Here is a 15,768-nt window from a genome sequence, read left to right as displayed (position 1 = left end):
CTAATGACTACACGCTTAGCTGAGTGCCGGCTGCAGGAGGGGCCGCTACTTCAATAGTAAAAAAGCACAGGTTGGGTAATTTAGCACAGATGTCATTTTCTGTATTAGAAAATTAATCTAAGATCTGCTAAGAAAGTCCATGTTTTGTAGCCTCCATCCAGATATACAAAACAGTCCATGTTTTGTAGCCTCCATCCAGATATACAAAACATAAATATAAAATAGAGTATAAGCTTTATTTTCTAACTTTCTTATGTCTTCAGAGGCTTGATGTATTTTGGACAATGATTCCCTTTTTCCAGAGCGAATTTGGGGATTAAAGTACTTGGCCCGACTCCATCAGGCGGGTAGACAGCCCCCGGAGATGTCAGTGAGCTTTTTGGGAAAGTTCATACTTACTCACAGGATATGTCACTTCTGCTCCGTAAATTGAGTGGAAAGTGGCATGTTCTGGAAGAATCGGTTCTTCTTGCCTGAGTTGCAGCCAGCTTGCGTTGGTAGTGCTCTAAGAGGAGCTGATCAGTGGGGCCACAGAAAATGCTCCAGGCTCTTCGTTATCAGGGAAGGTTCTTTCACGTTGGGAGTGTCCTGGACTGATCTTTAACTTTTTCTCATCTTTCCCTTTGCCAGGATTGATGTATCTCAGAATGACCTTCCATGGGAATTTATGGTCGACCGTCTTCCTACTGTTTTATTTTTTCCCTGCAACAGGTAATGCTGAGTTTTTTCAATATTTGGGCAGATGGGATCCTTTTGCCGAAAATGAAATGAGTTTAAGGTACTTTACAGAAGTGAAATGCAGATCATTAGCTATTACTAAATTATTTTAAATAAAATACATTGCTCAAAATGTGCCATTAGGGACTAAGGGTAAAAGAGCTTTGGTATCACAAGGTCACATGAGGTTTTGGTGAAAACTTTGCCCCTCCCAGAGTGTGGGGCACTCACGAACATGAATGTGGCAATCAGAGCTGGTGTGCCTTCTTGGCCTTGTGAGCGTACAGTGGCTGGAAAGCAAAGAGCTGCATTCACGTGGGCCAGGTGACGGTAGCTCATCCGTTGGGCCTCCCGGATATCAGGCCCTGCCTGCCTCAGGCTCGCATGTTTGTCATTTTCCATGGAGTCCTGCTGGTGACTGCCTTGTCCCTCTTGTGCAAGTTGGAAATGGAGTCTCTCCTCCCCACTGCACCCCATCCTGGGATTCTAGGCGCCTTCTCCCCACTTACGCAAACATCTGTGAACATCCGCCCTGGGGAGTTCACCTTGATGTCTCCACATTTGTCTAAGTGGACTCTAAGTTCCGTGATGACAGCACCTACCCTGAAAGCCCAGCAGACGGGGATGGGACATCAGCAAAGGGACAGCCTAACTTGGCAATTAGTAAGTGTTGGATGCGGATGTTTTGCTAAAAGGGAAATTAACTCTTGGCCTTTGAAAGCTTGATAAACCAAATGTTCTGTCCCCTTTTTAAAAAGATTCCCTTTGTTTGTAGAAGGACGGGTCCTCAGGGACCAGTCACGCAGCTCTGACAGTATCTTTCCAGGGAGAAGCGTTTGCAGGATTATTTTAGTGAGGTTCCTAAGTCATACATAGGATGTCTCCGGTTCTCATTTCCTGCACTCACTTCTATTGTTCACTGCAGCCACTGCCATACTTTCTTTTTCTCTAAGAGAGTGCTTCCTTCATGGGGACTGAATCATTTCCTTGTTTTTTCCTCTTTATCTCAAGGAATTTTTGCTGGAATACTTCCTGGGGTAGTAGGGTCCTGTCACATCACATACTAAAAACAGAGTGTGACTCATCCTGTTCTGCTAACTGTCCTGATGAACCTTTTTCCTTCTAAGCATTTAAAGTGCCACACAGCCAAGGAATCCTGGATAGTAACACTAGCAATTTCATCTCTGTGGGATGGAGGTTGGACATGAAGTTGAATGAAGCATGGTTTTGGAATTTCAGACATGGTTTAGGAAAGTGATAAAGTTCTAACACCCAGCACAAGACACACAGAATTGTGTGCTTGGGAGACTGAGTTGGGCTGTGTGGGGAAGACTGAGCTTTAATTAGAGAGTTGCTTGATGTTGTCACCTTGGGCATGTGCAACGGTGCTCCCTGCAGCCCCCTCACCATTGGAAAGTCAAGAATGTAAATACTAGATATAAGAAGAGTGTCCAGCTCCTTGTTAATACAGAGAGCTTGGGAAACCAAAGCCTTGCCACTCAGGAATAGAATTTTTCTTATTTCCTAAAAATAAAGAGTGGTCAGAAATGAAGTGAGCTCCTTGTCAGCTGGTCCAAGTTGAACGTTTGGTATACTCGGAAGGTGTAAATGGGCCAAGAGCAGGCGCAAGAGAGAAAATGAAAAGGATTTTTTCATGATGCATATGTTTATATTATTTTTGGTGAAGAGACTATAAATATATATTTTAATGAGACATAAGTTCACAAATGTGCTAGGTTAAAGTGTGTGCAGTAAGTAGCAAGATGTAGACAGTTATTTTGGAGGAGGATTACAGGTGATGTGAGGGATGCCTCTTGTTTGTCTTGCAATTGGTCTCCAGTGAGCACATATTTTATAGTCATTGAAGAGAGAAACTACATGAAAGAGCTTGTCCTCCCCCATCGTGTGACCCTCCTCTCCCTGGCAGAGGCGGCATTCCTGCGCAGGGGCGTCTGAGAGCCACTCTTCCTTGCGTGACATTTCCAAATTCAGGTGCTCTGGCACGGGCCTGGGTGAGGACCCAGCTGGCTTACTGTAGTGTGTGCCCTGGGGAGGGCCTCACTTCTGTAGAGGAGCAGCCTGCCCTTAGTATCCTCAGTATCCTACCTCCTCTTTCAGAGTAGAGACCTTATACCCTGTCATGTTTTTGTTTTTTTTTTTTTTTTTAATTTTTTTTAAAGATTTTATTTATTCATGAGAGAGGCAGAGAGAGGGTGGGGGCAGAGACACAGGCAGAGGGAGAAGCGGGCTCCATGCAGGGAGCCTGATGTGGGACTCGATCCCGGGATGCCAGGATCACGCCCTGGGCTGAAGGCAGACGCTCAACTGCTGAGCCACCCAGGGATCCCGTGTCATGTTTTTATTTAGCTGTTTAGGTGCTAGAAGTGTGTGAACACACTTCTAATGAATTTAGAGTGGAGTCAAACTTTGGGACCTTTTACTACAACGCTTTCAAAATAATTCCTTTTTGGAAGTTTGTTCACAGCTTGTGTCCTTGTTACTTCCAAAAAGTTGGAAAGCCGTTTAGCACACCCGTTTGGTAGATTCACAGAGATTGCTCCAGGGATCTGTCTCTAAAATAGCATCCTTACAGGTGTCATTCTCTGTAATGTAAACGTTTCCCCCACATACTTCGGTACCTAGGCAGCTCTCTCCTGGGGTCTTTCACAGTTACTCTATCCTGCAAGACCAGGTTGGCATTGCATATCTTAGTGGCAGAGCCAGCCTCCTCTTGTCCTTTGTTGCCCACGCTTCATGGGGGCCAGGAGGTTTTTTAGTCATCTGTTGAATGACTGGGAGGCCCCACTTAAAGCACACTTCTCTATGTTAAGAAAACCATGCTTTAAAGGGTGGGGTGTGTGGTTATAAACTTACTGCAAATACCTGACTATTCCATTCATTTGAAAGTCTCTGTAAATGTATAAAATGGGGCATATGTGATTTTTTTTTTCCTGTGATTTTTATTTCATTGGGAAAGAGCTACCCGCCCACAAAAGAATACCTTTTGTCTTTTCTTAGATATTTGACCACTGGTTTTGTGTGTGGAAAGTGTGTGTAAGCTTTTAATGAGTGGTTTCTGAGAATACCACAGAATAATATGATTGTTTTTAGGCTAACACTCAGCAGTCAGGTAGCTCATGCCATCCATACAGCAGTCCCCTGAGAGCAGTGATGCTCTTATTACTCCTTTTATAGATGAGGCAGTGCAGGGGCTCAAGGGGGTCACTCGTCTGGGCGCTTGTGACAGCGAGTGGAGCCTTGTGAGTCTGCACGGCAGGTGCCTCTGGGGCCCTTAGATGTGATACAAATTTTGGTCATCATACAGTTGACAATTTCTAAAAAGGAATTTTGTACATCAGGGCTTGCATCAAAGCTTTGGGGGAACCCCCTTCATATGTCACTTTCCTTCCTTATTCTGTGTTCTCAGAGCAGGGCAGCCTTAACTTCTCAGAGTCCTGTGGTTGGTGTTCTTGTCAGGGGTCAGGGCTTGAGTGGTACCTTCCCCATTGTGGTAATAAAAATGTCTCCAGATGTTGCCAGATGCCCTGGGTGGGGGGGGTATAGTTACCCTCTCTTAAGAACTTGTGCCTTGCATAATGTGTAATAAATGCCAGCTGAAGAAATCCGGCTGAGTGTTCCGTCTTTCTTATTGCACCAAGCATTGTGGATGGCCACGGAGTGACACAGGTGACGTCCTGCCCCAGCATGTCCTTCCTTACACACCACTGGGCCTCTCAGAGCTCACAGAGTCCCCTCTGTCCACGTGCTGCCAGTGCCCTCCAGCCCTGCCATAAGGCCTGGGAGCTGCTTGTCTTTCTTGGAAGGTTGTTCTCAGAAACTGAGCTCTTTGTCCTTAGAAGCAGACACACATTTGGGAGAAGTCACCTTAATTACAAAATGAGCATATGGGACATCCTCAGCTTTGTAGAAGAGTTTTTGCCCAGAAACCTTTTCCTGGCTGACTCGTATTAAGCAAAATCCTCAATGTCTTTTGCTGGGAAGCAAGCAGCCCGGCCTTTGGTAGCAGTGTGGTTTGGACTAAGAATGTTGATGGGATTCTCACCTTTGACTCCTTTCCCTTTCTCTCCAGAAAGGACCGTAGTGTGAAATACCCTGAAGACCTTCCTGTCACCCTTCCCAACCTGCTGAGGTTCATTTTGCATCACTCAGACCCTGCTTCTACCCCCCAGAACTTAGCTAACCCTCCTACCAAAGAGTGTCTTCAGAGCGAGGCAGTCTTCCAGCAGGGGCACATCTCCCATTTGGAGAGAGAGATCCAGAAACTGAGGGCGGAGATCAGCACCCTTCAGAGAGCACAAGTGCAGGTGGAGGCCCAGCTGTCCAGTGCGCGCAGGGACGAGCACCGGCTGCTCCGGCAGAAGCAGACCCTGGAGAAGCAGCACAGCCTGCTTCAGCTACACAGCGAGCAGCTGCAGACCCTGTATGAGCAGAAAACCCACGAGCTTGAGGAGGTGGCCCAGAAGCTCCAGGAGCTGGCCGATGCCTCGGAAAACCTCCTCACTGAGAACACGTGGCTCAAGATCTTGGTGGCGACCATGGAACGGAAGCTGGAGGGCAAGGATGGAGCCGAAAACCTCACTCCCCACAAAGAGGCAGGCTCTGGCCACCCCAACCCTTCGGGTGTCCCCCGGCTACCTGGCGGCAGCCCCCCGCCTTCCAACAGCAGCTCCACGCTGGCGTCTGAAAGGAGCAATGAGAACAGGACAGACTAACTTTTACAATGACATGAAGAAATCAGAGATGGAAACTGTACTTTGGGAATATATTTATGCAAATTTTATTGAAATTTATTGTAAATAAAGATTTTCTCAGTGGTCTAGAAAATCAACTTGAATGTCATTCAGCTTTTATTGAACAGGGATGACATCCCTTCCACTTATTGCACAAACTTGGTAGCTTGAGACAAACAGTAGCACAGTCCATTTGAACATTTGTCTGAAAAGTTAGTCCGTGTTTTAGTGGCTCAGTGTCAGAGTTCCCTCCCATCCCCCTCCTGTTGCTTCTGTGATGCCATGCAGGATGAAAGGCTGATTTCCTGACTGACCCGTCAGAGGACCAGAACACAACAGTTGGTCTATTCAGAAAGAATTCAACGACAGGTCAGAACTAAGCCATGTGAGTGTGCGGCCCTGGCATCTATGCTAAAAAAAGTAGCTATTGATAAATAGGAACAGTGAGAGCTATTATGTGGTTTTCTCGGCCTCCCCAGGCACACCCAGTTGCCTCGCAGACACCCCCAGCAGTGCCCCCTGCGCCCACGACCCTGACCCGGCACTGGGCACTGCGACTGTAAAGATGTTGCTCCTGGCCACCGGGGCATAGGTGGGACGAGGAACCTCCAGGAGCGAAACCCAGGAGAAAGTGAGGGTTCATCATTTCAAAACCAGAACTTCATCAGCCCCGTGAAAACCTCAGGGCAAGTCTGACAGGCAAGCGGTCGTGTTCAGGGTGAGCCCTGCAGGGTCCCCCGGTTCCCCGGGTGAAGACCGCCTGAGTGTATGCTGCTGGCTGCGGAAAAGTAGAGGTAGAAAGCCTGGAAGTTCTGAGATGCAAGCGGAATGGGTCAGACACCCCTTACACCTTGTACACTGGTCTCCAGAGCCCGTCATCAGAAACCCAGCCTTCTCTTCAATCTTCCACAGGGCACCCTTGAAAGCGGTGGCCCCCTCCAGCCTGCGGGGCCTCGGAGGATCTCCAGGAGAGATCATTTAGGGGCCAAGGGCAGCTCTCCGGTACTAAATAAAGCCCAGTTGCCTTGCAGAGGCTCCTCAGTACCCCCTGGGGCATCTCCTATGGGCTACCCAGCTACCACCCAGTTACAGAGCTGTGCTTCTCCCAACCCCCAAGCTAATACTTCGTGTTTCACCCCCAATTTAAGGGTGTGCTGCTAAAAGGAAGTGTTCCCTAAGCTCGCTCCTCCAGGTTCCAGGAAGCAGATCATTAGTTCAACATGCTTGTTAGAGACTTGAGTGGGGCCCGAGGAGCCGCCGGCACCCTGACCAGCGCTCCGTGGTTCAGCCTGGGGTTGGTCCCCAGTTTATTACCACGGATGCCAACACAAGTCACGTTTGAATCACAGTAGTGGGGAACGTGCTCATGGTGGTGGGATCAATAATCTCAGCGAGCTCGCTGAAGTGATACACAAGGGAGACCTTGGAGATGCAGATTGTGGGGGTGCTGGCCCGACAGCCACCAGCTCCTCTCGGTCTTCGTGAAAACCTCATCCTGAACCGGAAATTCCCTCTCCCCGTCGCACCCTCCCCCGGAGGGGGGGCCCACTCAGGGTGCTCATGCACTTGGGGGCTCTTAGAGCAGGGTCACAGGGGAAAGTGAAGTCCCCTCCCCAGCAGGTGGGTGGTGCTCAGAGAAGAGAGAAAACGTGTGTGTGTGTGTGTGTGTGTGTGTGTGTGTGTGTGTGAAAAGGAGGAGGGGGGGACCCTCAAAGTCCCCTCCCCCACCCCTCCAGTGCAGAAAGTATTAAATACAACAAACAAAACCCACAATTTCCTCTTTCCTGGGCCAGCTGGGTTTCAGATAAAAGGTAGCCGCCACAGGCTGTGGTGTTTGTAGCAAAAGCCTATGCCAAGTAATGCTGGGTGAGGACAGCAGCAGGGGAGTGCTCAGCATGCTCATGAAACTGCTCTGCCACCAGGCCGCCTGGCAGCCCTCGGGACGCGCGTCAGCGCGCCCTGACGCGTCCTTCACCGGCTCTCAGGCAGTGGCGGTGGCTTCCTTGCAATAACTCCACTCTCAACAGGAACTGGCATTTAGCGACCCAAAGAGAAGGGGGCATGGTTCTTCCATCCACCGCTAACCAAGCAGAAATCACCAAAGCACCCCAGCTGGTGAGCCATGAGCCTTAAGACAGGTCACGTCCTCTGCCTACACACACAGGTATATTAGAGGTCCCTGCCAAGGGCAGCGTGGGCCTTCCATGTCTAAGACACGCCCCCGTAGCCTTGAGTCAGCTTATTACTACAGCCAGTCCCATGTGCTCTACACGGTATTTTTAAAAAATCAGCAAAAAAGGCTTAAGCACATGCTTCCGGGGCCTATTTACAGTTCACAGGTTTGTGAGTTCACGCGTTACAGTAGTAGCTCCATCAAAAACAGGCTCAGCTAAACATTCAAGTAACAAAAGCACTACGGGGTTGTGAGCCCCAGCAAGGTCAGGCCTGCCCACTGCCTGCAATGGGCAGTCCCACCAGGAGGCCAGGGGGAGGCCCAGGGCCACCGTGTTCTGGCTAAGGACAGCCAAGATCTCAGGAGTCCGTGCAGGCGGTGATGAAGCCCAGCGAGGCCATGCTGGCAAGTGTCAAGCCTTCCTTAGCAAGCGCATCTGTGGTTTTGCCCCTCCCCTGCCTCTCGGGGGGCTGCACACAGGCCTCGGGGTCGGGGCCCCGGCATCCCAGCTCAGCCGTGGACTTCTGGACCATTCGGGGTCAGCTTGGCCTTCCGCTCCACGCACGGTCCCTTGGCGGAGTACTGCACCAGCAGGAAGGGCTCCTTGGTCTCGCCATCCCCCACGATGCTCTCCTCGTCTTCCGACTGGCTGATGCGCTGCAGCCGCAGGTAGCACCAGCAGCCCAGGATCAAGGCCCCCAGGGCCGCAATGGCGATGAGGATGACGATGACCGTGACCACACCCGTGGTGGGGCTGTGGTCCATTATAGACATGGTCAGCGCCTGAGGGGGCTTCCGCAGGAGGAAGCTCGTGGGGCAGTCTGCTCAGCGAGGCTGGAACTCAGGCTGGACACGAGAGCCCTGAAAGACAAAGCAGCGTGAGGCGCCCCTGGGGACCCCACAGGGCCCTGACAGCTCACCGCCTCGGGGGTGGCCGGGGGCAGGCGATGGCCTCGCCCGAAGGGTCTGTTTTTAATCAGGTCTTAAGCCTGACCATCCCGCCCTCATCCTGGTGGAAAGCACACTGGTGGGCTCTCGCTGTTCGTAGCTTGTGACGTCACGAGCGTTGTCTTCGCTCACACTACCCCCTTCCACGTCCTACCCTGGACACCATCAGTGCTCCTGCTGCCAGACGGGAGCCCCTCTCCCCACTCAACCAAGAAGCAGGGAAGGGGGCCCATGCCCTGCACCCCACTGGAAGCTGGAAGAGGGTCTGTTTAAGGTGAATGTTCTGAAGGCCCTGTGTTGGTAGGTGTTCGGTAACCACTCAGGGACCGAGAGGAGCCAGTACTTTGTGACGGCCAGACACAAAGGGACAGGAAGCAGGGAAATGACTGAGTCCCTTTCTCAACCACGCGACAGATGCAACTCAGCTGGGTCCTCCGGAACACCTGGGAGAGGGTGCAGCAGAAGACAGCCTTTGTCCACAAGGGAACGGTGACCAGCCTGGAAAGAGTGCTCAGCAGCCCGGTCCTGGAACGTGGAGGTGCTCAGGACAGCCTCAGGGAGGACAAGCATGAGGGGACAGACCTACCCTCCCGCAGCGAGCTCAGCCCCCAGGTCCAGGACCCAGACTGCAGACAGCTCCCCGCACCAGCGCCTCTCACTACAAATGCATGAGGGCCGTGCCAGGAACACAGGACTGGGTGCCAGGATGCTACGTCGGGCAGGGCAGGCAATGCCCAGGGAGGTAAGGCCGACGCTGAGCCAGCAGGAAGAGCCAGGCCCCAGGGAGAAGCATTCTGGCTGGGGAATGGCAGGAGAGGGCCTGCTGGCAAGTGCAGGGGCGGATGGCGGTGGGTGGCCGGAGCATCAGCTGGTGGGTGGGGGCCAGGAGGGCACGCTGGACCACCACCTCCTGGCCGCTGCCAACCTCACACAAGCCCCTGCAGCTCGCTGAGCCTCAGAGCCCTCCTCTGTTGCTGCTGAGGGGTGAAGGCGAGCCAGCCAGCGGTGGGAAGCGCAGCAGGGAGAAGAAACCCCGACTCTCTAGGTGACCACTCGCTGAGGCTGGAGGTGCCCAAGCTAGCAGGCTCCCCGGGTCCCAAGACCCTGCCCCTTGCAACGTCTCCTCTCCAAAAATGAAGCAAATAACAGTAACGAGCCCCCGCGTGTTGGAGAAGCCGAGGCCCCCGCGTGTTGGAGAATCCGGTGCCACCCTCGGCGCTCAGTAAGGGCTGGCCGCTGAATTCAGCTCCCCGGAAAGGTGGACGTTAACACAGGGAGGCAGCGTTGGAAGGGAAGGTTTTCCCTCCCGACAGGATGGAACCTGCCGTCCTTGAGCAATAACGGCCTTAATTAGAAGTGATTCTTACCCACACCGAGGAGACTCGAGGAGACTCCCGGCCCATCCAAGTCCAGGCGTGCCTGAAGGTCAAAGGCAGCTACGTCCACGCCCTGGAGTCTGTCCAGGGACCAGCGCCACTCCCCCCAGGATGGCCCTGCCACCCGTGCCCACATCCGCAGAGGTGCCCTGGGCAGGAGGGGGGGCGATCCCCCTTCTTTCCAACTGCAGGGTCAGGCTGCCGCTGCCACTCTCGGCAGGCTCCCTGGCCCCCGTGTGGGTCCACTGCAGCCAATGCCCCCGTCACCCAGAGGAGAAGCCCAAGTCCTCCCGGGGACCTACAGGGCCTGACCGAGGCGTCCCCAGGCCCGGCTTCTCCCCAGCCACACTGACCCTGCCGCCTCTGACCTCCAGGCCTTTCGCCAGGCAGGTCTCTCTGCCCTGCCGCTCTGCTCCCCTCACCCTGCTCAAGGGTTCCCAGCCAGGGTGACTAAGCCTCCCAGGGGACATCTGGTAATGTATGGAGACATTTTTGTTGTCACGGCTGACAGTGAGAGGTTCTGCTGGTATGGAGTGGACAGAGACCAAGGATGTGCTAAACATCCCGTGGTGCAGGGGACAGCCCCCACTAACAGGGATCCGGCCCCAAATATCAACAGTGTGGAGGGTGGTCAGTCCAGCTCAGGGAGGGATGCCTTCCAGGCCCCGCAGCCCAGGAAGGTCTCATCCTGCAATTGCACCTGCGCCCTCAGGGCCCTTGCCTCAGTGCAACCCTGGCTTCCACAGCACGGCCATCTGGTTGGCACCTGCCTCCCCCATCAGGCTCCAGGAAGGGCCCTGCACACTTGCGTGCTGCCAAGTGCACAGCCTATCCTGGCCTCTTCCCTGGCACCTCCAGGGCTGCCATCAACTCCCCCCACCCCTCTTGGCCTGTCCCCTCGGGCCTCCAGACAGGACAGGTCTCCTCTCTACCCCTCGATGGCCCACAAGCTGTGTGGGGTGAACCTGTCCCCAACCCCCTGCTCTCCGCACGAGGGAGAACACTCGCCTGCCTTGTCCCTCCCCCTGGACCTCTTGGGTCCAGTGCCTGCTGGGGTGCCTGCCCTCCTACCAGGCCCCTGGATAGGAAGGAAACGCAGTATCAATTCAGAACGGGAAGTATGTGTGTGTTTGGGGGCAGGAAGTAGGAAATCAAACAATGCAAGCAAGCCCTGAGGGGGGGGTGTCCCCGGGGGACAAACCTGCCTGGGAGCCTCACCAGTCCGGGAGGGAGCCGCATGGTCCTGATGGGGAAACTCAGGCAGGGGCCGCTCTAGCTCAAAGGGACCCTTTGAGAGAACTGGTGACCTCAAAACCCTGTCTGCTGTCCCGGGGCCAGGCCAGGAGGACTCCCCCCCAACTGCACAGAGCCAGGTGACCAAGCCATGGGCGTGCCTGGCTGTGCTCGCTGGCGACCTCCCCCCCCCCCCCCCCCCCGCCCCCAGTGCATTTGTTTGTCCCTGCATTCACGCAGCAGGTATTTCCTGAGAAATGACAGTCTAAAAACTCTGCTCACATCATCCACTGCTCAGAACCCTTCCTGGCATCAGCAGAGAATCAAAACTCCCAGCCTCCCCAGGCTTCTTCGCACCCTCCCCGCCTTCCCACCTCAAGGCCTCTGAACTTTCTGTTCCTTCTACCTGGAATGTTCTTCTCTGTCTCATGACCGGCTGGCTCCTTTCTGTTATTTGGGACTTTCTCTGTGGGTGCCTCTGGGAGGACACCTTCCCAGACCACCCCGGCTCCAGATGCGCCACCACCCCACACTTGCCACTGCCTTGCATTGCACGGCTTCATTTTATTCCCTAGTGCTCTCTGCTACCTGAAGTTCTCTCAGGTCGAGAACATGCTTCCTTGGCTGCTGTTGCCTTGGTGGACTCTGAATCTGTAAGAGGAGGGCACTGTCCCTCTGGCCCACCATGGATCCCCAGCCCTTTATCAGCACACAGCAGGTGCTCAATAAATGTGTTCCAAGCCCAGAGACCCTGCCCTCATGGGGATCATGGTCTGCAGCCCCCACCCCTGAGCCAGCTCTCCAACCCAAAGCCACTCCCGGGACCCTCCACGTGGGTCCCCCCACCTGCCCCAACAGACCCCAGGAAGCTGGCATCCTGAGTGTGTGAGGGCAGGCGGATTCCCAGCAGGCCTGAGACCTGAAGGGGCAACTGTCTCCACATGCTGGGGGGCAGGGAGGGGAGGAAGCCACAGAGAATCAGAGCCCAGAGGGAATGTGAAGCGTGATGGCAACTGGCTGGTTTTCCCTGAGCCCCGGTGTCCTGGGCTGGACGCTACCTGCTTGCTTTGCCTTCCCTGGCTTCCCTCCTGCCCTTCTGAGCCAAGGTATCTCCTGCAGGTCAGCTGACCCTTCACCCTGATCCAGGAAGGGCCACACCTGGGCTGGGTTGACGCCCAGGATGGCACCTGGGAAACCTGCACCCTCACCCCCACCCCAGTACAATTACCTAAGTAGTTTAACACTCATTCCATACAATTGTTTCATCCTCCCAACAACCCTGCGGCTCACACTGCTCACAGCTCTGGGTTCCATATTAGCAACTGAGGCACGAGTTTGAGTGGACTGCCCGAGTGAGGAGCCAGCATGCAGGACCTGACCCTACCTGGGGCCCAGAGATCAAAAGAAGGGGTCTTCCAAGTGCAGAGGGCAGGCCCACCTGGTGGTCAGAGCCCAGCCAGGCGCCTGCAGGCTCTGGGTGCTCTGGGAGTGGGCGACAGGGCATCCTTCCCCAGCCCAACCTCTGTAGCATCACCTTGCCAGCTCCCTCAGTCAGGACAAGGGCTGGCATTGGGATCCCCCAAAACATATAGGACCAATCCTCCACCCTCCCGCTCCGTGGCCCTGGCCCTCAGATCTCACCCACAGCTCCTGGAAAAAACAAGCTCTAAAGCCTAGCTTCGCCAGTCCGTGGGCGCCCTCGGAGCTCCCCACTCCCTGCCCCCTTGCCCCCTGGTGGGTTCAAAAGGACAGTTGCGGGTAGACGCCTTCCACTGTCCTGCTGTCCCTCAGAGTTCATGGTTTAGGTCTTCCCCAGTGTAACGCTGGGTTCCAGTTACCTGCCTCTTTGTGAGGCCCCCAAAGTGAGCCCTAGTTAGCCCCAGGCCACGGGTGACTTTACGCACTTGGGCCCAGGCGGACCACAGCTAGTGGCAGAGCAGATTCAAATCCCCGCCATCCTCCCGCCCCTACTGGGAGCTGTTCTGACCTAGCCAACCAAGCAAACTGCTCCTAAACGGCAGAGTCGCAGTGTGCAAAACTGGAATGAGGTCCTGACCTCAGCAGCCAGACCGTGGGGAGGATGAGCAGTGATAAGAAATGTGGAAACGGAAAGGCCAAGGGGCCACTGGGTTTGCACCATCACCAGGCACTACACCTTTCTTGGTGCCCGAGGGAGGACAGTGAGCCCTCAGGATCACCTCCGCCTTCCACCAAGGACCCACCTCCCAGGAGGGTAGGCAGCCTGGTCCGGGCTGACACCACAAATAGCCTCTCCCTCAAGGACACCTGCCACCTTCTTCTCGCTTAACTGAGCATATCATGGGTGTCACCACGCCCAGCAGGACACCAGCTTGCCACCCCCACCCTCCTGCTTATCGGGGGCCAACCCCTCCACCTGGGGTGGGATGGGGCAGGGGGCTTGCAGGAGCGCGGCTAGGGGTTAAGCCATGCCCTTGGGCAACAAAGCCACCTGCAAGGTGTGCCAACAAGCCGGACTCAGCCTCTTCAGGGGACTGCAGTTCACAAACCAGAAACGTCTGCTGCCTAGTTTCTGATTAGGAATGTAGGATGGTATATGGAGGACAGGGCACTGGTGGCCACAGTCGGGACACAGGTGAAACATCTACTCTGCGCCAGGCCCAAGCAGGCACTGGGACCCAGGGACGCATGTCACAAGGCTCCTGCCCTCCAAAAACCAGGACCAAGAACAGCAGGGCAGGGATGCCAATGGGAAACTAAGCGTTCCACGTAGCTGGTGCCATCTCAGCCTCCCATCGCCCACCCAATCACACCCCATCCTCTAGAAGAGGAAGCTTGCACCAGAACTCCCTGGGTTCCCTGGGGGCAGAAGAGGAAGCTGGTGCACTTAGCCCAGGGACTGCCCCAAGCTCAGGCTGGGTCTCTTGGGGCCCCAGCCTGAGGCTCATGACCCACCCTGTGAATCAGCCACTGGTCACTCTCACAGGGTCAGCCCCACTTGGCCAAACAACTTTGGTAATAACAGTAGATGCCTGACGAAAGTTGCGGAGGATTCCAGACACCCGGCAGCTCAACACTTCCCACAGACCCTCTCTCCTTTCGCCTCAAAGCAACCCTAGTGTCATTACTACGCCCACTCTGCAGATAAGGGATCTGCGGCTCAGAGAAGTCGAGCCAACTGCCCAAGGTCGCACAGCTCAAAAGTAGCCGCAGCAGGAATCCAACCCAAAGCAGCCCGGATCCCGCATCCCAGATGTCAACCCTGGCACAGAAGTGTCACATTCTCGGCCCCGCAGGGACAAGGGCTCATGCTGGGGACACACGGATGACAGGCGCCGGGCAGCTACCGCGTGCCGAGCGCGGGCGACGAGCAGGCGCGGCGCCAGGCGAGCTCCAGCGCCCTCTCCTCTCACCCTCTGCCAGGCGACGCCGTCTCCCCCACGCTGACGCTGGAGGGCGGGAGGAAGGGGCCCGGCCCCCCGGGGCGGCAGCTGGAAGAGCAACTCCAGTCGGCCCGACTGGGGCGGGCGGGCGGGCGGGGGGGACGGGGAGCCGCGACACCCAGTCGTGCCCACGCCGCGCAGTCACCGCCGACGGAACTCGGCGGCCCGTCCTCAGTCTCCGCACCTGCGAGATGGGCGCAGGCCCCGCACTCCCACCCGGAGCCCGCGGAGCCCTCGGCGGCGGGGCGGGGGGCGGACCGCCCCGGAGGAAGCTAGGACGCCCGCCTCCTCCGTTAATTTAAACATCCCGAGGCGCCCCGAGGAACCCGGCGGCCGGCCGGGGGCGCGGAACTGCGGGCTGCGGCGTGCGGAGGCCCGGGGAGGGGGGACGCCCGCCCCCCGCCAAGCGGCCGCCGCCCGCCGCCGCCCGCCGCCGCCCGCCGCCGCCTCCTTTGTCCCGATCTCGCCGCAGCGCAGCGGACAAAGAACCCCCGCCCGCGGGCGCGGCCCCCGCGCGACCTGCCCCCGCCGCGCCCCCGCCCGGGCCGCCCCTCCCCCGCCGCGGGGAGCACCCCCTCCGCGCCGCCCCCAGCCCGGCCGCGCCGCCCCGCGCCGCCCCGCGCGCCCCCCGCCCCTCCCGCCGGCCCGGCCCCGCTCACCATGGCGCCGCCCGCAGCCCGGCCGATCGCCCCGCAGCAGCCCCGGGCCCGGCTCCGCCCGCCCGCCCGCCCGCCCGGTCCGGCCGCCGCGCACCGTCGGGACGCAGCAGCCCCGCTCTGCGGCGGGCGGGGCACCCAGGCTCCGCCCCTCGGGGGCGTGGCCCGCGCGGGGAGCCAATGGGAGCCCGCGCTGGGACGGCGGGGCGGGGCCGGCCGAGGCGGGTCACGTGCGCGCGGGGCCGGGGCGGCTCCGGCGGGGCGGGGGCTGCGCGCAGCTGGCGGCCCCGGGGGCGGGGGGCGGGCGGGTGCGGGGCGCCCCTGCAGCCCTCCCTCCCACGCCCCGAGGCACAGGGGAAACTGAGGCAGGCATAGAGCGCCGTGCACCCTGGGGCCAGGAGGGAGGCGAGACCTTGGCGTTGAACCTCCTGGTTTGGGGAAGGAGCAGGTCATTCACTCACTCTCTCATTCATTCATGCATCATCCGTGCGT

At 56.6% G+C, this 15,768-nt stretch overlaps 2 protein-coding genes across 11 annotated transcripts in view; one reads left to right on the top strand and one right to left on the bottom strand.

Moving 5' to 3' along the window:
- TXNDC11 (thioredoxin domain containing 11) overlaps positions 1–5,566 on the top strand; it is a 64,155-nt gene extending 58,589 nt beyond the window's left edge. For all 8 annotated transcript variants that reach the window (XM_077906653.1, XM_077906650.1, XM_077906652.1 and 5 more), the window contains 2 exons: positions 631–711; positions 4,808–5,566. In XM_077906653.1, coding sequence (XP_077762779.1) covers positions 631–711; positions 4,808–5,450 — 724 coding nt within the window. In that variant the 3' untranslated portion in view covers positions 5,451–5,566. The remainder of the gene's footprint in view (positions 1–630; positions 712–4,807) is intronic.
- Positions 5,567–7,730: 2,164 nt separating this feature from the next.
- On the bottom strand, positions 7,731–15,372 carry SNN (stannin). 3 transcript variants are annotated; one of them, XM_077906658.1, is made up of 2 exons: positions 15,280–15,372; positions 7,731–8,502 (listed from the first exon to the last, which is right to left on the bottom strand). In XM_077906658.1, exon 2 carries the CDS (start codon positions 8,413–8,415, stop codon positions 8,152–8,154), a length of 264 nt encoding a protein of 87 aa, XP_077762784.1. In that variant the 5' UTR covers positions 8,416–8,502; positions 15,280–15,372; the 3' UTR covers positions 7,731–8,151. The 3 variants fall into 3 exon arrangements, with proteins under 3 accessions (XP_077762784.1, XP_077762786.1, XP_077762785.1); XM_077906660.1 differs by lacking the exon at positions 15,280–15,372 and adding an exon at positions 14,805–14,824; XM_077906659.1 differs by lacking the exon at positions 15,280–15,372 and adding an exon at positions 14,591–14,701.
- Between the last annotated feature and the right edge of the window lie 396 nt (positions 15,373–15,768).

This window comes from Canis aureus, chromosome 8 (assembly GCF_053574225.1).
Source record: "Canis aureus isolate CA01 chromosome 8, VMU_Caureus_v.1.0, whole genome shotgun sequence".
Classification (NCBI taxonomy): domain Eukaryota; kingdom Metazoa; phylum Chordata; class Mammalia; order Carnivora; family Canidae; genus Canis; species Canis aureus.
Note: the sequence above shows the minus strand (reverse complement) of the source record. Positions and strands in the feature narration are given on the sequence as shown.

What these genes read in the sequence shown, in the direction of transcription:
- SNN (XM_077906658.1), bottom strand. Translation starts at nt 8,415, where the DNA reads ATGTCTATAATGGACCACAGCCCCACCACGGGTGTGGTCACGGTCATC.